This window comes from Giraffa tippelskirchi, chromosome 2 (genome assembly GCF_054371585.1).
Source record: "Giraffa tippelskirchi isolate mGirTip1 chromosome 2, T2T-mGirTip1v1.2.pri, whole genome shotgun sequence".
Lineage (NCBI taxonomy): Eukaryota > Metazoa > Chordata > Mammalia > Artiodactyla > Giraffidae > Giraffa > Giraffa tippelskirchi.
Window position 1 is genome coordinate 108481333 of NC_137276.1, and position 19505 is coordinate 108500837.

Below are 19505 nucleotides of genomic sequence, written 5' to 3' on the forward strand. Positions count from 1 at the left end.
GGTCTTCTGCCCAATTTTTGATTGGGTTGTTTGTTTTTCTGGTATTGAGCGCCATGAGCTGCTTATATATTTTGGAGATTAATCTTGTCAGTTGTTTCATTTGCTATTATTTTCTTCCACTCTGAGGGTTGTCTTTTCACCTTGTTTATAGTTTCCTTTGCCATGCAAAAGCTTAAAGTTTAATTAGGTCTCATTTGTTTATTTCTGTTTTTATTTCCACTATTCTAGGAGGTGGGTCATAGAGGATCTTAGTATATATCAAGAACTCTTCAAATTTAACAGTTAAAAAAAATCCAACTAGAAAATGGGCAAAAGACACAAACAGATATTGTATAGGAGAGAATATATAGACAACAAATAAGCACATGAAAAGATGTTCAGCATTATCAGCCAACAGGGAAATGCAAATTAAAACTACAACACATCTATCAGAACAGCTAGAATAAAAAACAGTGAGAACACCAAATGCTAATCAGGATGTGGAGGAAATGAATCACTCAGCACTGCTGGTGATGATATGAAATGGTATGACCACTCTGAAAAACAACTGGGTAATTTCTTACAAAATTGAACATGCACCTACCATGCAACCCAGTAATTGCACCCTTGGGCATTGAGCCCAGAGAAATGGAAACATACATTCACACAAAAACCTACATATAGATGTTCATAATACCTTTATTCATAATGCCAAAAAACAAAAAATGGAAATAACCCAAATGTCCTTAAATGGGAGAATAGTTAAACTGTGATATTTGTGAGGTTCATTTCTGATTTTAACAGAACTATATTATCAGTTAATTTTTATTTAAAAATTTTTCTGAAATAATATACAATGTTTGCAACAACTTCCCGTTTATTATCAGAAAAGTAGTGACTCTTTCCTAACAGGTTAAAAACTAAATATAGATAACCAAAACTATATTTCATGACTGCAGCCATGAAAGACGCTTGCTCCTTAGAAGAAAAGCTATGACAAGCCTAGATAGCATATTACAAAGCAGAGATATTACTTTGTCTACAAAGATCCATATAGTCAAAGCTATGGTTTTACCAGCAGTCACGTATGGGTGTGAGAGTTGGACAATAAAAAAGGCTGAGCATCAAAGAATTGATGCCTTCAAACTGTGGTGTTGGAGAAGACTCTTGAGAGTACCTTGGACTGCAAGGAGATCTAACCAGTCAATCCTAAAGGAAGTCAGCCCTTATTATTCATTGGAAAGACCAATGCTGAGGCTGAAACTCTAATACTTTGGCCACCTGATGCAAAGAACTGACTCAATGGAAAAGACCCTGATGCTGGGAAAGATTGAAGGCAGAAGGAGAAGGGGACAACAGAGGATGGGATGGTTGGATGTCAACACCAACTCGATGAACACGAGTTTGAGTAGGCTCTGGGAGTTGGTGATAGACAGGGAAGGCTGGCGTGCTGCAGTCCATGGGGTCACAAAGAGTCAGACACGACTGAGCTACTGAACAACAACAATAAAGCAAAACTAGCAGTCTGAATTTAAGTTGGTTTACTATGAAAGATGCCACCCTAAGAAAACACACCAAGGATGAAGACATAAGTAAGCCCCAGACACGCAGCTCCATGGAGGGAACACGAGGACTCTGCCCATTGTCTGTGACCGGTCCACACGGGGAAGCAGGGTCAGGCACGAAAATCTCAGCCAGCAGAGATGTGGTGGGAAGCCACAGCTGGCTTTATAACAACAGCACAAGCCTTCCAAAGTCATTCAGAGAGATATCCCCCAACAATTCACTGGCTCTTTCTTTTCTCAAGTTCAAAGGCTGCCACTGCCAGAACTCTCCCAGCCCGCCTCCTAGATCACATCAAGGCCCATCAAGGCTTCTCCATTGACCCCACCAAGGAAACATCTCAACGGGGGGCACAAGCCAAGCTTTGTTGGTCCCTGGGACTAAGCTCTGGGGGTCAGCGCACATCTTTAGAATTCTGAGTCCACACTCTGACTTCGGTCTTTCTTTACATGCTGGTTTGAGTGACATCTGCATTCTCCCCATGACTTTTCCCCAGACTGAAGTCTTACCAGCAATGCTCTAATTCAGGATCCTGTCCTGCATTCTTTCCTGGTTCCTCAACTCTAAAATAAGCCTGCAGAGTCTAGCCGCACGATCTGTTCAGCCCTGGGCAGAAAAGGCAGCGGCCAGCTCCCTACAGCAGGAAGAGACAAGCCCTGTCACAGCACACTCGCAGGGCCTCCCACCCATGTTAAACAGGAGGGGCTATTAAACAGGAAACTCAACTGGAAATAGCCTAACCTAAAATACGCCCACACTTTAACTAAGGTCAAAGTGTCTGGGCAGTACCATGCTGTGATCTGACACTACTTCACTGCAGCCACTTGTCCTTTATTCTGGCACTTTCCCAGGGTGGCTTATTTTTACCATAACATCTAAGATGCCAGCAAAATATGCATTTTTTCCTATGCTTATCAATTTAAGAAATAAGGAATCTAAGATTCTTCCCAATTTAAGCTTCAGCCTTAGCAAAGATGTCCCGGCATTTTAAGGAGCACTGAACCAGTGGATTGTATTGTTCATATTTATCCAATTCCTTCTTGCCTCCTTCTTTTAGACAATGAAACTTTTAGGTCCAAATTATGCATCCACCTTAGTCTATCATGACATAATCGAGTATGACTGAGCTACAATGTCAGCTTTCGATAAGTGACACACAACCTAACAGTTTTGAGACTGAAACTCTTTCCCTGATCTTCCCTACTTACTTGATATTAAAGTCTATCAGTCTGGAAGGACGTCATTATTGAGCAGTCAAGGAGAAAAACTACCAGGGCTTCCAGTTCTTTGATGAAACTTCAGACACATGGTCCTCTGGCCAAGCGTCTGTGATCTCACATTGTTGGAACACTCACTGTACCCCTGGGAGTTGCAGCTTTCTGTAAGCTTGCTTTGGCTGAACCACCAGAGAAGGCATATGCAGAAATTTCTACAGACATTCCATAAAAGACTTTGCAGCAACAAGGAAGGCTGATATCTTTCAGAGTGCAATGTGATTCTGGAATGTAAAGAATGTCTCGGTTGAGTGCCACGCAAGTTTGTCACTTACCTACCTGTATTCCTGAACTATGAAATTATGAATATCTGGGCTAAGGAACAGTTATTCTTGATAAATAAACAATTAAGCGCTGTGGGAAAAAAATGAAGCCTATACAAAATCCACCAGTTTGGGGAACTCTCCACTTTAGCCACAAACACTCAGAACTCGTCCACACAAGGAGGAGGTGTGAGGCAGAGCTGAGCACACAGGCGGTGGGACCTAGCCAGGCTCCAAACAACTCTCCAGGTTCACAGCACTTGCTGACCCAGCTGTGCTGCAGAAACCAGTGAGCAGCACGGACAGTCGCGAACACCTCCCAGCACACAGGTAACACAGGTAACAACACGTCCTCAATGCTGTCACCAGTTTCTATTGTACTGTTCAAAAATAAAAATACAATCAAGCTCCAAATTTCAGCAGAAGTGGCCAAACAACTCTAGCTTTATAGAAGAGGAAATAATTTATCCCATGAAAAGAAAATGTATAGTTTTTAAGAAATATTATTAGTCTCCTCAAATATTAAAATGAAATGCAATTGGTTATTTCTAAAATATCAGAGGTGACCTCTTAATTACAGATAATTCTATTTATACATCTAACTCTGATTACAAATCATTACATGCATGATTTTTTTAGGATTATTATATTATGAATTTTAATGACATGGATTGGTCTTTTAACACAGAAATTAACAGTAAGTGACTATTAAAAGGCACCAAGTAAACAGCCTCCATGTTAAATGGTTGTCAAATCCAAATGATCAACTGTTTTCCAACCCATTCAGAATAAATACATTTAAAAATACAGTGTCTTGAGGCGTAAGGGCTAGACTGTGGCCACAAGCATGGCGCGGGTACTTCGCGTGGCCTGGTGAGCATCGTACCTTCTTCTCCCTCACGCTGTCCGCTTGCACGGACTCCAGGCGGGCTCTGAAGTGCTCACAGTCCATCCTCAGTTGCTCTAACTCCTGCTCCTTCCTCTCCAGGTCTACAAGAGACACAAGAATACTCAGTATTGCAAGTCACTGATCTCTCCTGACCATGCATTTTGCTTCATTTTCTCTTAGGAAAGCCCGATTTCTTAGGTAGGATTACTCACATAACCAGTGCTGAGATAACCAACATTCTAACGTCCTGCTTTTTAAGTTTTTGTCACCTTTTTGCCCATAGCAGAAAGCACCTTCTTTGTTTTCTGTTTTATGTTTTTAAGACTTCATTTCACCACCAGACTTGCACTCAAGGTTTTAGGAAAGTGTGTTGTTTAAAGGAGTGCAGGCAGGGTTGGGCAGCCCGACTGTCTCGTGGCACACACTTGTATGTGCTCCAGAAAAAGCAGAAGGCAGTTCAGCAAGGAGACGGTGCCAGCCAGGCTGATTCACACGCTCGTCTCACCCGCTGGCAGACTGGCTCCACAACAGCTGCCGCCGTTGTCAATGGAGCAGAGAGGCAACAGCCACAGAGACAAGAAAAGGCCACAGCGAGAGGCGGGGAGGAGGGCACGCTTCCTAGCCACCGTGCTCGCCCAGACGAGTCACATGGCCAACAAAATCCCCAAAGACATTCGTGTTCATGAATCTGAAGTCAACCATATAATCAACTTTAAATAAAAAATAGTATGCTACAGAAATACTGACATTAAGAAAGACGAGAAAAAAGGTAACTCAAAGTTTCAAGTGCCTCTGGTGAACAATCATTGATCTCTGTTTGCCAGGGGCCCAGGGCTCAGGGTGGGGGGGTCTCGCTTCACTGACACACAACACAGCATGCTGAGGGCACGCACACTGACATCTGTACATAGTCGCAGCAGTCAGTACGAGGCTGCCTCTGGGGTTCACCTTTCTTGAATAATGGTTTTAAGTAAAGAAATTTAAATGGCTCATTAGTCTGCTAATTGGTTGCCTATAAAAACACAGTCTATTATTAAAGTGTTTACCATTTAAAAAACAAAAAAGCTTTAAGTGCCTTGATCCCAAAGACTAAGATAACACGTTTCAAAGCTAACATATACCAAGACCTGAGTGGACGTGTGCTCAGAGCTACTGGTGTAACTTCACTGAAGTGAAACACTTCAGGATTGATTCTCAGACTTTATAGCACATCAGAATCCCCTGGAAGTGGAAATCGCTCAGTTGTGTCTGACTTTTTGCGACCCCTTGGACTGTAGCCCACCAGGCTCCTCTGTCCATGGAATTCTCCAGGTAAGAATACTGGAGTTGACTGCCATTTCCAGCCACAGAGTCATGGGGTCACAGAGTCAGACACGGCTGAGCAACTGACACTTTCATTACATTTTCCAGAGATCCTTTGCCAGAGCAGGAGATTAAAACCTAAAGCTAGATATTCAGCTAATGACTGTGAAGCCGGTGGCAAAGTTTCTCTTAAAATGAGTTTCTTAGCAACGGGTGAAGCAGCATGAGACCACTTCTTCTCCTTCACATCAGTTCTCTTTTCTGCCCTTTTAGGATGTATCATGCACAATATGACTTGCACTGGAAATCTTTATTTTGTCCCACTAGTCCCGGCCACCCAAGAAACCAACTATACTGATCAAGTGCTATGCTTTGAAAACTACATATCTGCATTTTGTAACAATGTTAAATGAAAACATAGATAATTATGAATGAAATGTGAACTGCAAATGGTCAGACAAAAATAAATGAAAAAAAAAACTAAGATAAAATTATTAATGGCATAAAACTTTTTCTTTGCAGTTAACTTTTAATGTTTTCTTCTATTACTAAAATGTATATTCCTCAAACATGGTAAAGAAGATACGAAATCACACTCCTACAAGTCTTAGCGTGTAAAAGGGAGGAATTAAGACCACCCAGAAGACTCTTTACAGTAATGTCATAATCTCTTACTCTACATAACTGCTAATGACCTTACTGTAGGTTAACACAACAAAAGGATGAGGTTAAACTGTCCCACTCAACCCCCACAGTATTCAAAGGCTGTGGCAGGGTTGCCACCCACCCACTCCCAGCTCTCAGGAGGAGGCCGCCACCTGGTGGCCAGACTGGAGCACTGCCGCCACCTCCTGACAAAACTGGCTTGCTCAGCTTGGCCCCTAAAGCATGCGGGCAGGCATCCTCCTGTGTGCTGATAACCCCACATACTTAGAACATGTGCAACATACCTAGGATATGGCATCTAGTGGCACTTTATAAATATTTGTCACATAAACGAACTTCACTTCTTTATATAGTCTTCTGCTAATCCGTGAATAGAGAAAAAGCTTGGCTATTTTATGTCTGATTCTTCTACAGTTGTTTTTTTTTTTTTAAATCAGAGACAGAAATAATACACTAATACATGCAGTGCATTACATGGTCTTCCCTGCTGGCTCAGTGGTGAAGAATTTGCCTGCCAATGCAGGAGACAAGGGTTCAAACCCCGGGTCAGGAAGATCCACTGGAGAAGGAAATGGAAACCTGCTCCAGTATTCTTGCCTGGGAAACCCCATGGACAGAGGAGCCTGGCAGGCTACAGTCCATGGGGTCACAAAGAGTTGGACACGACTTAGAGACTAAACAGTACATTATGGTCAAGACATTACCTTACCCAGTCTCAGTATTAGAACACGAAAGAGGCTGCCACCCAGCTTAGACTGGATTTCAATTGCTAAGCTTTAGCATTCAAAATGAAGGAAGAAAAATCTGTTAACCTTTAACTGAGTAAAAGGATGGCCAAGACAACTGACATACAGAAACAATCTAACTCACAGGCCATTTCAACATCTATTTATCTTCGGAAACTCAGAATTCTTCTTTGATAGCTTTAATAACAAGAGAACGACTATCAGCTTATTCACAGGAAGGATACAGAGAGGTGACAGTGCATGGGGGTCGCAAAGAGTCAGACACCACCTCGTCTCATAGTAAGAGTCCATCCTTACCACGAGCCGAGATCTGGATGATGTATTAGTTCCCTAGACCTGCCCTAACAAAGCCATAGACTGGGTGGCTTAGACCAGAAATTCATCCTCATGCTGTTCTGGAGGCTGCAGCTCAGAATTGAGGTGTCAGCAGAGACACACTTGCTCTGAAACCTGTGGAGATAGGATCCTTCCCCGCCTCTCCCACCTGCTGGTGGCCCAGGTGTCCCTGGGTTGTGGCAGCGGAATCCCACCCGCCTCCCCTTTGCCTGGCCTCCTCGTCTCTTCACATCACCTTCCCTCCGTGTATGCCGGCCTCAGTATCCAGCTTTCCTCTTTTAATAAGGATACCATCACACTGGACTAGGACTTACTCTAAAGACCTCATATTAACCTAATCAGACTGCCAAAATATTTAAGTTGAAAAAGTGAAAAAATGAGAATATTCTAGGATTAATTAAAAAAAAAAAAACCCAGTTAAAGAGTTTAAATGCATTTCTAGCCAAACAACACTTTAATTAGCTGTCCAATTTTTTAAACAAACCAAAAGGAGTAAGGGAGGAGAGCTGGAATAAGAATATGGAAGTAGCATTTTTTTTCTTCCTGCACTGCCAAAAATCTGCTGCTTTTTCTAACATAAAGGCCACTGGAGTACTGTTTCCTAAGAGGAAGAACACGTGACTAATACAAATCTCTCCTGGGCTGGTGCCGCCACTGTACTTGGCACTATCTTTTCACGTCTCCACATAGGAGCTCCTCAGTCTACCTGTGAATTACCAATGAACAGGATCTGACTTTATCCTGTGTATATCCCCAGGTCACCTAGCAGAGCTTAACAAATACCCAGCATACAATGAATACCTACCTGATTGAATATCAACTTAATTCTATCACAAAAAAACTAAGATCAATCTTGTTGAACTCAAATGAATTCTGATAAAGTGTTTCCCAAAGCAAAGAGTTAGGGACTTTTGCTTTTCATTTATTAGCATAAAGTACATTAACAACTGGGTAGTCAGGAGTGATCTGAAAGCAGAGAGGAACTAAAGAGCCTCTTGATGAAGGTGAAAGAGGAGAGTAAAAAAAAGCCAGCTTAAAACTCAACATTCAAAAAACTAAGACCATGGCACCAAGTCCCATCACTTCATGGCAAATAGATGGGGGAAAAGTTGAAACAGTGACAGATTTTATTTTCTTGGGCTCCAAAATCACTGCAGACAGTAACTGCAGCCATGAAATTAAAAGATGCTTGCTCCTTGGAAGAAAACATATGACAAACCTAGACAGCATATTAAAAAGCAGAGATATCATTTTGCCAACAAAGGTCTGTATAGCCAAAGGTATGGTTTCTCCAATAGTCACATACAGATGTGACAGCTGGACCATAAATAAGGCTGATCGCTGAAGAATTAATGCATTCAAATTGTGGTGCTGGAGAAGACTCTTGAGAGTCCCTTGGACTGCAAGGAGATCAAACTAGTTAACCCTAAAGGAAATCAACCCTGCATATTCATGGGAAGGACTGATGCAGAGGCTCCAATACTTTGGCCACCTGATGAGAAGAGCTGACTCATTGGAAAAGATCCTGATGCTGGGAAAGACTGAGGGCAGGAGGAGAAAGGGGGCAACAAAGGATGAGATGGTTGGATGGCATCACCAACTCAATGGACAAGAATCTGAGCAAGCTCTGGGAGATAGTGGGGGACAAGGGAGCCTAGCATGCTGCCGTCCATGGGGTTGCAGAGTCAGACACAACTGCGCAACTGAACAACAACATATCTCTACCGCCTCCACCTTGGCTAGCTGTCTGCTCCTCAGCCCGTAAGCCCCAGTCAATTTTCTCCTTTCCCATCCCATGTATTCTGGACAGTCTCCATGTGCCCTTCAGATCTCTCCAACCTGCTCTGGCCCAACAGGTAAGAAGCTTGAAGTCAACGTCTGTAGCAACCAGGCTCCCTTGCTTATGGCTTCCTGTTGAATTTGGAAAGTGGGCCTCCCCCAGGAAACGAGAACAGGAGGCAAGTCGGGACATCTGCTTCCCCACCACATGGCCCCTGCCAGGTTCAAGCAGCTGAGGCTGTGGCTGTGCCGAGCACCCACCATCCTGCCAGCCTGCTCGCTCTCTGGGAGGCCACAGCACCCCACTCCTGCAGGTCCTGGGCCTTTGCTTCCCAACTGCTGGTGCCCCAAACCTGGCCACCTTGGTTTGTCCTCACAATACTCTGTTTATGCCTTCTGTTTGCTGCAAGGACTTGGACTTGATACATTCTGCTAATACTTCATCTGGACCACAATAAAGGAAAGCGTTGGTCATTCAGTCGTGTCCGACTCTTTACGATCCCGTGGACTATAGCTCACCATGTTCCTCTGTCTATGTGGTTCTCCAGGCAAGAATACTGGAGTGGGTTGCCATTCCCTTCTCCAGGGGATCTTCCCAACCCAAGGTCTGAACCCAGGACTCCCACATTGCAGGCAGATTCTTTACCATCTGAGCCATCAGGGAAGCTAATAATAAACTTCTGGTCAAATTAAACAGCTTTTGGGGGGATTGCCCTAGTGGTCCAGTGGTTAAGAATCTGCCTTCCTATGCAACAGACTTGGGTTTGATCTCAGGTCAGGGAACGAGGATCCCACATGCTGTGGGGAACTACTAAGCCTTGCACTGGAGCCCCCAGGACACAACGAGAGAAGCCAGCGCACTGCAATTGGAGAAGCCCACGTGCCACAGTGAAGACCCAGCACAGCCAAAATAGAAAATAGTGATAAATCATCATGCCTTTAAAGAGACATCTCTTCTTGACACTCACTCTTTAATGATTATCCTACACTAATGATTCTCTCTCTGGTTTATATTTTTTTGGGCCAGAATAATTCTACTCTGAGCAGAAACAGAGGTCCCCCTTCTCATTAATATCAAACTCCTGGGAAATTAATCTCAAAACAACCCCACAAATGCTTTAGAAATCATGGAGTGCAGTGCTTTCCAAAACCCACTGCTAAGAACTCAAGCACCTCAGGGATGCTTATGGTTAGGTAAACATTTAATTAGTATTTCCATTTTATGTTTTTTCAATGTTTTACTTGCAAATAATTTCAAACTTACAAAATGTTACATGGATTAAAATAATACAAGGAATATCCATGTACTCATTACACAGACTTACCTATAGTTAACATTTCACCACATTTGCTCATCATTTGGACCATACACAAGCACATACATACTATATTTTTCGGCCCCAGTTTAGGGTAAGTTGCATTAGCACGATTCTTTACTTCTGAATACTTCAGGGAATATTTTCCAAGAATAGGGACACTGCCTTAGATACCCAGTATACACAGTTGTCAACTTCAGACAAATTAATCCCTTTCTCTAATCTACCATGGACATTAGAATTTTGTCATTTGACCTAAAATTGCCCTCTGTAGTATTTTTTTCCTTCAAGGTATAGCATCGAGTCTAGCTTCAGGTATTGCATTTAATTGTCATGAATCTTCAGAATGTCTCCATAGCCTGTATTTTCTGTATGACATCCCAATATATTTGTAACAATTTAAAAATCATAACAACATACATGGAAGAACTTCCATTTCCAGGTAGCACAGTGACTGAACAAATGAATCTTCCTCCAAGAACAAGTAGGAAGTAGAATCTGAACAAACCACAAAAAGCTGTTTTCAAGTATCTGAGTCACCACACCACACTGGCCTTGAGAGCCAGGACCCTCCAGAGGAGAGGGAGTGCACTGAAGGAGCAAGCCCAGCCTCCACCGCTCTTCCCCAGGCACCTGCACACTCAAGAGCAGCAAGGCCAGGAAGAGCAGCCCGCCGGGCAGAAGGAATCAAGCACAGAGCTACGAGACAGCTGAGACCCCACAGGCCCTCAGAAGCATGCAAGGAGGGGGGTGGGGGGTGGAGAGAGCCCAGGAGGCCACGCAGAGCTATCAGCAGTCTCACGGCACTGGAGAGATCAGAACTGAAGGTCAGGGCCTCCTGGACAGAAGGACTCTGAGAAACGACTCAAGCTCTCAGTTAGATCCCCTAGAAGAACCAAAACTCTAAGAGGGAGAAAGAACTAGAAACAGGCCAGCTCAAACCAAGACCGAAACCAGCCGTGAACCAGCTCAACCCAACCGGGTTACAGTAATCTACTCAGACTCCATCCTGAGAGAAGCTAGCGGGGAAAATCCTTGCTGGAGAAAAATACCACTTTCCAGAGCCTCGACACACTCCATTTTTTAAAATACATTAACCAATAATAATAACAAAAAAAATTTACCAGGACCACCAAGGGGAAAAATAGACAATACAAGCAGATCAACAGGTGATCCAGAGAGTAGATTTATCAGACTCAAACTCTGAATTAAACTGTGATCAGTATGTTCCAGAAACAAGCAACAAGAGAGTTTCATCAGGGAGCTGGAGTAAAAAATCACCAAGTAGAAAATCAATACAAAAACTAATAAATACTAATATCTAAAAATAATTTTAAAATAAATCATAAAGCTAATAAAGAACTGAGACTCAGATCCACACATAAATAGCCACTATGGCAAAACACACTAGCACAGGAGGGAAAAACTGTCTTTCCGATAAACGGCACTGGGTCAGTTTGGCACAGATGGCTGGTGGCTATTTGTAACACAGGCATACACAGCATAGATTATATAACACCATCACCATCACAGCAAATCCTACTGTACTGTGCTCAGAGGGGCAAGGTGCTGCTATACAGATTTTAAACTATATAAAATAATTTTTTCCACTGCTAAAAAACTAGTCAAATAACTTTTCAGTATATCATGGCTGCACTACTTTGCATTCACTGCTGAGTCAATGTACAAATTAAGTTGGTTCACAGTGCTAACATTTAAACATACTTATTTAAACAAGGAAGTTTTTAAAGTTAAAACTAATGCTGCAAATTTTAAAATGTCAGCAGTGAGACTGCAGTTTATGTCTGGTGTCAACATGTAAAATTAAATAATTCGGATGACTCTGACAGACCACCACTAAGGTGGCAAGTTGTCCTCAGAGTGTATCATTTAGTATCTCGAATGCAACATAATGCATTTGGAGAGTGTTTTCTATAAGACAATGAAAGTTTAAACAGGCTGAGTGGCCTTTCTATCATCTCTCTCCAAAATGAACACCAGTCAACTAGGAAAGACAAGAAATTAGACTTGGCGACTTAATTGAGAAACATAATATCTGACGCCACTGATTTCAAGCTTCAAGATCAGTTTAACTGAAAACCATCCTGATGTTGCAAGGTGAGCTGTTTAAAAGCTTTCTCATTTGCAACTCATCTCTGGGATTTGTCTTTTTCTTGCTACTTAACCACCAAAATTAAAAGTGAAACTGGAGAGAATTTCCTGGCAGTCCAGTGGCAAGGACTCTGAGGTTTCACTCACCAGGAACCTCAATCCCACAAGCTGCACAACGTGATCAAAAAAAAAAAAAACAAACAATAGTAGCATGAAAATAGAAATAGGATATTGAGGATGGTACTACAACTGTCTTCCAAAATCTCTAATAGTACACTTTTGTTTTCATCAAAACACCTTCATTCTACCCACTGATGTTAAAAGTAAGTGTTACAAAACTGAATTTTTGAAATAATTATGCATAGGTTGAACAACTACATACTACATAAACTTTTATTTAAATAAAAAAAGGCAGGACTCTCCCAGTTTAAAACAAATTGTTGACACACACTGAAGTGGTAGTAACTCCTTCACTGCTGGAAGAATATGCCCAGGAGGGATGAGAGAGGAGGGGTGAGCTCAGTTCCACTGTGCACAGGTGATCCTGAACAACACGGGAGTCAGAAGGGCTGACCCCTCCCCACTCGCAGCGCAACTCTGCAGCCAGTGCAACGCCCAGGCTGAGGACTGTGCAGCCCTGCAGTTACTGTGTGGATGGCCAGGGCCCCTCCACCAGAGGGAGGGCACCCCAGTCACACCTAGGCCAAGCATGTGCCAAAAAGGACAGCATTTTAAACCCGACACCTGCAGCGAGGTGAGCGCCACCACCCTCGTTGTAGACGTTCATGAGTAGCAGCTTGCAGATGGCTCCGTCCTCGGATTCCTCCTGCTGCGCTTGGACCCAGTTACTCTTGGACCAACCACTTCCCCTCACATCCTGTCACAAGGCAGAGTCCACACCCTCACGTGAAGTTGAGACCTTCCTTGACAAGCACCCTACATTAATTCTCCATCTGCCAACCAAGTCCTCAACATGTCCTACACTCAGATACAAAATCATTCCTCTGAAAATGTCCTTTTGATCACTATTTAGATGTTATTTCCATGTGCTCATTTCCAACTGCCTCTCCTTTGAAATTTAAAATAATACATCATTATTTTGTCTTCTATAAACTGCTCACACCCCACTCCAGTACTCTTGCCTGGAAAATCCAGTGGACGGCGGAGCCTGGTAGGCTGCAGTCCATGGGGTCGCTAAGAGTCGGACACAACTGAGAGACTTCACTTTCACTTTCATGCATTGGAGAAGGAAATGGCAACCCACTCCACTGTTCTTGCCTGGAGAATCCCAGGGACCGGGGAGCCCAGTGGGCTGTCGTCTATGGGGTCGCGCAGAGTCGGACACAACTGAAGCGACTTAGCAGCAGTAGCAAACTGCTCACATTTTCTGACATCTTCATTACCGCAATCTCTATTCCACCTGTCAAGTAGGAAAATGAGCTTAACCCAAAGCCAACCCTGCTCACTCCCTTTGTGACTTTCATACATGCCGCATCCTAGCCTAAAAAGTCTTCCCCTTTCCTTCTAATCTTGCCTCTGCCCTCGATGCACATCTGTTCTCTAAAGATTCTCAGGCAATACCCTTGCAGGATTATTCCAGTCTCTACCACCTACCTGCCCAGTTTCCCAAAGGAAACTAAGTTCCTCTGTGAAAGGCAGACCTGACACCCATCACGCCATCCTAAGTTCCCTGGCTGGCCTGGGCAGCCTGATCCCATCCAAAGAATCCAAAACCCACACCTGTTCTCTGAAGAAACCTGCCCTGAAGTCAGGTGTGTGGCTTCCTTCTCCTTCTTCCCCGCCGGCACCCACTCTTATCTTCACATTGCCCTTGTCACTGGTTAAGATGGGAGGCACACAAAGCCAGGAGTTCCCCTGGACCACAGGCCAGGAGAGGGGGGGTAAACTCATGCTACACAGCTCCTGCTGTTGTCCTGCAATCCTTGGACAGGCTCAGAGGGACCTGTTCTCAGAGCTCCAGCTCATGTGATTCCTCAAGGAATCAGCCAGGCTCAGAGAATATACCAACTTACACTGTAAGAGGGGGCTAAAACCATACTGTCTGAAGGAAAAGTACAGGATATTATGACAGCATCTAACAGGAAGACAGATAACAGGTGGTTAGATAAGAAATGAGTCTGGGTAAGAGGTTAAGTCCAATAACACAAAGCCTTTCAAGCTGTGGTACAGTGTTAAGGTTTAAGGTGGGAGGGAGTTTGGGTGGGGCTTTGATTTTTTTGGTCTTTATCCAAAGAGCAAGGAGCAGCCACTGATAACTGATGTCAGCAGGGGAATGACAAAATTGAACTGAATTGCTAAAAACCAATCAGGCTACAGTATTCAGAATGGACTGGCGAGTGGCAATGAGTGACTGCTATCGGGAAGCAGGGATTCAGGCAAAATGACAGGGGCCTGGCCATGGGTGGTGGCAGTGACAATGCAGACAGCTGAGGCATTCTTGATGCATCCATGAGGAAAAAGGTACAAGATTCACCGGGAGACGGGTAGGGGGTAGAAGGGGAGTGAAGAGTGAGAAGAGAGAGGGCAACAAGGAAGATCCTAGGTCTCTGTCTCAATGGCAGCGCCCTGGGGAGGCTGGGGAAGTCCAGTGTCCGGGGGGTGGGGGAGGAATAGCATGAGTCAGATGTGAGAAAATGACACTGGCTCACTCTGAGAAAGTGACAATCTGTCCTGCGATCTGCTGGGCTTGAAGAACAGCCACACAAAGCTGGATGCCAAGTTAACAGGAAACAATATTTCTACCAAGGACACACTGCAAGAGGAAACTGTCATGATGACCCCTCCCTCAGTGGCTGCTGGCTTGTTTTATTCTGTAAAACCCCAGACTACCAGAGCTTCTGCTGTTTGGACTGAGACTGGTGAGGAGGAAGAAGCACACACTCGCCTGTGGGATGGCAGCTGCATGACAGGGAGCCCAGCCTGAACAGCCAGCTGGGCGCAGGGCTTCAAATAAAAGGTTCCTGGACCTCATGTTCCTCTATCTACATTTTGTAGTTTCCAAGGAAACAGGACCTGGGGCCACTGTGGTGAGACCTGGTGCTGACCCCTCCACACACAGCCCTACTCCACATGGAGCTCATGAGAACACAGCCTTGCCCGCATGCCATCTACACTCTGCCCCGTCCCAAATCCTAGAGCAACACTTGTCTCTTCCTCTGGTGGCAGGATGCCCACGGTTCCTCTGCTGCGTGGTTCCCCTCACTGCAACCAGCCAGTAATCTGACCTCGTCAGAACACAGGTCTTTCTTGAGGGCTGCAGGCCGATCACACCAAGATAAACACTTAGAATCTGAAGTGAATGTGAAACAAGTAAGAAGCAATGCCAAGTAGAGTTAGAAACAGGATCCCAACCCTGGAGAAGAGGTGAGGCTAAAGGAAAGCCTAGAAGCCACTGGCATCAAGATGGCAACTGAAGCTACTACCAGTGTGCAGACTGCCCTCAGAGAGGCCACAGAGTGAGGGCAGAAGAGCCTGAGCTCCTCCACTAGCTGAATGGCTGCTGCAGAGAAGGAAGAAGCCGCAAAGCAGACTGAGAAGGTCGATGGGAAAGGAGGTGATGACATGGCTGGGAAGGCCAAGGGCTGTGAGGCAAGATCTCCTAAAGTCTGCCTGTGATCACGTCACCATGGATGCAGTTACGGACCTCGCTTTTGTAACCACAAGTTTGATTCTGACAGAGGATTAATCTCCAAAAACTGACTTGTGCTAATCAGCTCATGAGAAGTCCCTGATGTGTTTTTCAGAATGCCAGTGTGTTAATCTGCAGTGAGAAGTATACCTACCCAGCAGGCTAACATCCTCAGCTGCTCATCAGCACTCTCCTTCCCTAAAAACACAGGCACACAAGATGACTGACCGCTCTCCTGAGGCTGCTAAATGCACGTGAGGTCGACAGTGACCTGGAGCTATGGTAACCAGTGATGGGGGGCATACCTGGCAACGTCCCAGGGGGAAACAAAGAAGCCCTGCTGTGGACTTTATGGAAAGGACTACTTACAAAGGGAAGAGCAGAGGCCAGAGACCTGACAAGGATGGTAAGGCACCTGGGACTAGCAGCAGCCCTCCAGCTGAAAGGAGGAGAGGGGGCTGTTCCTACAGCCCAGTGAGCGCTGGGAATGTGGAGGATGCCCCTGGGCACGAGTCACAGCTGTGGAGGGAGCAAGAGGAAACACCCCCAACTCCTCCTGCCCATGGCTTCCCTCCCTCGGTGAGTCCTCACTGGCAACCAGCAAGGAAGCAAGAGGCACGCAATCTGCAGGAGCCCGCCTCGCAGAGCACACCACAGGTCAGGGAGGGTGCATCTGAGGACTCCTAAGGGAGAATAAACAGGCAGGGTGCCATGGGAACACAGCACTCTCGCTTCTAACTGGATGCCAGCTCTTTGACCAGATGTTCTTCCACAAACCAGAGACATGTACTGCTGAGTCCAGACAGCTTCTTGCCTGGACTAGAGCTAACGATATGACCTGGCCCCCTAGACACATTTCTTCTAGAGGCTAGGCAGTGATGGCAAACAGTCATTGTAACAGTAAGTTAGCCTTAACCACTGACGGCTGATTTAACAGTAACTCAGCCTCCATCAGGCAAGCAACCAAATCAATCCAAAAGCCCCAAGAACTCCAACAGAGGCTTCTAGACCAATACCTGACACAATGGCTGAGCTGAAATCTCAGAACCTGAACTGACAAGTTCTAGCAACTTAAATCAGTGCTAGAACTGAGCAGTTCCTCCACTGAGACCTTATCTCTACAGACACACCTGAATCCATGCAAGGTTGTTAAATGGCAAGATCCTTTTACAAGAAAGGATCCTTTGCATAATAGGATCTTGCATAAGATTGTATGTATTTATACAAGAAAGGACTTAATTTTTAGAACATAGCTTTTAAATAATAAAAGTATAAAACCCTTCTGCCAAAGATAAAAGGTGAAGATCTGGGAACAGATACTCAGAAAGTTGGCAACCCTTCCTCCAACACGAACTTACACAAGGCCAAGTTACTCATTCGTGGGCCCCTCCTCTTCTTATGTCTTATCTGACTCTCCCAGAGGTAATTACAAAAACTGTAACAGTATCTTAAAGTTTATTTACAATCACTTCCCAGTTATTTACATAAGGTAAACCTGCTGAAACACACTGCTGTCACCATCAGTGACTGCTTAAGATGAAGTATGACTCACTTTTTTCTACAATCTTTAATTTCTGAAAGGTTTCCAGTACTTCCCCATTTAGTATTCTGGGTAAGAAGTCCCGTATTTGCATCACTTCAGTTGTCAGTCGTTCCAGGTCCTTCTTTCTGACTTTAACAAATTCTTCTTTAGTTCCCATATGCTAGAAAACAAGCAGATCTCAAGATTACAGTTCTCCTCAGATGACTAAAACCAGCAGCCCAACTCAGCTTGCTTCCTTTTCTTTAAGGCCTCGTGTGCTCAAAATAGTTTCAAAGCACGTCTTTACCTAATGTGCTGTTTTCTATGTATATTACATCCAGAGAGCTCAAGCCCCAGCCTTTACACTGTGAGCCAGTTTTTTTAAAGTGCAAACAAGGCCCTATTCCAGAACGCCAAAAGAAAACGCCGGCAACTTTTTCTTAACGCTCCGGTATCAAGCTAATCAGGCGAAAAAGGCATCGGAGTGGATGTGTACTGGGTGCGCCAGGCCCTCTGCGGGCCGTCCTGTTTCATACCGACCACAACCCTCACGGCTGTCCGGCTGGGTAACAGGGAAGCCAGGTGACTCTCAGGAACCCCAGGACCTGGGACACAACCAGGATCTGAACTTGGATGCGGAGGCGACAGCCGGGCACCCCTGAGGCTGACAAGTCCACCACGGCCAGAGCCTCGCGGGCGGCCAGGCCTGGCCCGGCCCAGGGGTCACAGGAGCACGCCCACCGCCCCCTGCGCGGCCCCCTGGACCCGCAACCCCGAGGATTTGGGCGATTTTCCAAGGCAGGGGTTGCCGCTCCCCATCCCCTACCCAGGGCATGCTGTCTGCGGACGACGCCCAGAGCCCTCCCGAGCACACAGGACGGCAGCAAGGAGCGGTGTGGGGGAGCGGAGGGCGACAGCTAGGGCCCACAGGCCGAGACCTGGACGCCCGCACTAACCCGACAGGCCTCCTCAGCGCCACCAGCCTCGCCCATGGCTGCCGCGGCCTCCGCTCCTGCGCCTGCGCGGCGGGGCGCCCTCTGACCCTCACGCCAGAAAGCGCGGGAATGCGTCCACGCCGAGATTCAGGTACGGAGAGCCCCGAGGCTCAGGCCCCGCAGTTTTCGAAGCATTCTTGGCTGAAACACCCAGGGTGGGTCGGCGGGATCCCACGTTGGTTCTTCTGGCTTAGCCAGACACGTAAACTTTGTTAACTGCAAAGTACAAGGACAGTGAGACCCTCATGTAAGTGTCCGGTGAGATAAATCCAATAGAGCCTTTCCCGTTTGGTGAGGGATGTCAGACCAAGGGGTGACAGGTTCAAAGGAACCGGCAGCCGGCCGCCTGGTTCCCGCACTCAGCTCCCAGCTCCATGAGCAAAGGCCAAAGCTTTCTGACAACAGACTGCTCGGGAGGTCTTGCCCTCGATAGGGAGACTTAGTCCAGTCCGCTGGTACTTAACTGGGACGGTTACCGTAAGCTGGGACACATCGCCCAGTCCATTCAGCTGCCCCTACACGTCCACTGAGTTCGCACAGTGCCTGTGCGTTCAAAGGTACCAGTTACTGTACCACTAGGACTTTGTCTGTCTGAAGCCGGCCGCGAGCTGACACGGCCAAGTGCCCAGCGTGCGTGCCCTCCAGGCCCGCGGGCGGACCTCAAGCTCACGCTCCCAATCCTCGTGGCCGGGACCCGGGCACTGGGGGTCGCCGGTCGCTGAGACCAGGGCGGCCCTCGAGGGGGCTGCCCATAACATCCCACCAAAATTCCCAAGGGCAGCCTCTCCACCCCGCCCTGACGGCCGAGGAGTTCAAAGCGATTCAAGACTCGGTGCCGCGTCTCCCGGGGAACAGCTGCCGATCGGACGGGGATTTAGTGGAGTGGGCGCAAAGATTCTAGACCACGTAAAACTGGCTATCGGACTCTTTCCGGCCAACACGCAACGCCGGCTAACCTCGCCGTCAACGGCCACGAGCTTTGGCTACCGAGAGACGGCAGAGGCGGAAAGGCGCGCCGCCGACCAGGGATGCGCCGCTCAGCCGGCTGCCTCCCCAGCGGCGCTAGCTCCCAGAACGCGCTGCGAGCGGCGGCCGGCGCCTTTGTGATGCCATC

The 19505-nt window shown here is 46.1% G+C and overlaps 1 protein-coding gene across 4 annotated transcripts in view; it reads right to left on the reverse strand.

Moving 5' to 3' along the window:
- Positions 1 to 19471, reverse strand: part of HSF2BP (heat shock transcription factor 2 binding protein) — a 78933-nt gene extending 59462 nt beyond the window's left edge. Inside the window, exons 1-4 of one of the 4 annotated variants that reach the window (XM_081570024.1) lie at positions 19348 to 19471; positions 18353 to 18607; positions 17427 to 17577; positions 3966 to 4069 (exon numbers count right to left, since the gene is read on the reverse strand). In XM_081570024.1, coding sequence (XP_081426150.1) covers positions 3966 to 4069; positions 17427 to 17577; positions 18353 to 18388 — 291 coding nt within the window. In that variant the 5' untranslated portion in view covers positions 18389 to 18607; positions 19348 to 19471. Of the gene's footprint in view, positions 1 to 3965; positions 4070 to 17426; positions 17578 to 18222; positions 18608 to 19347 lie in introns of all 4 variants that reach the window. The other 3 variants (XM_081570027.1, XM_081570025.1, XM_081570028.1) reach the window with 3 other exon arrangements.
- Positions 19472 to 19505: the final 34 nt, after the last annotated feature.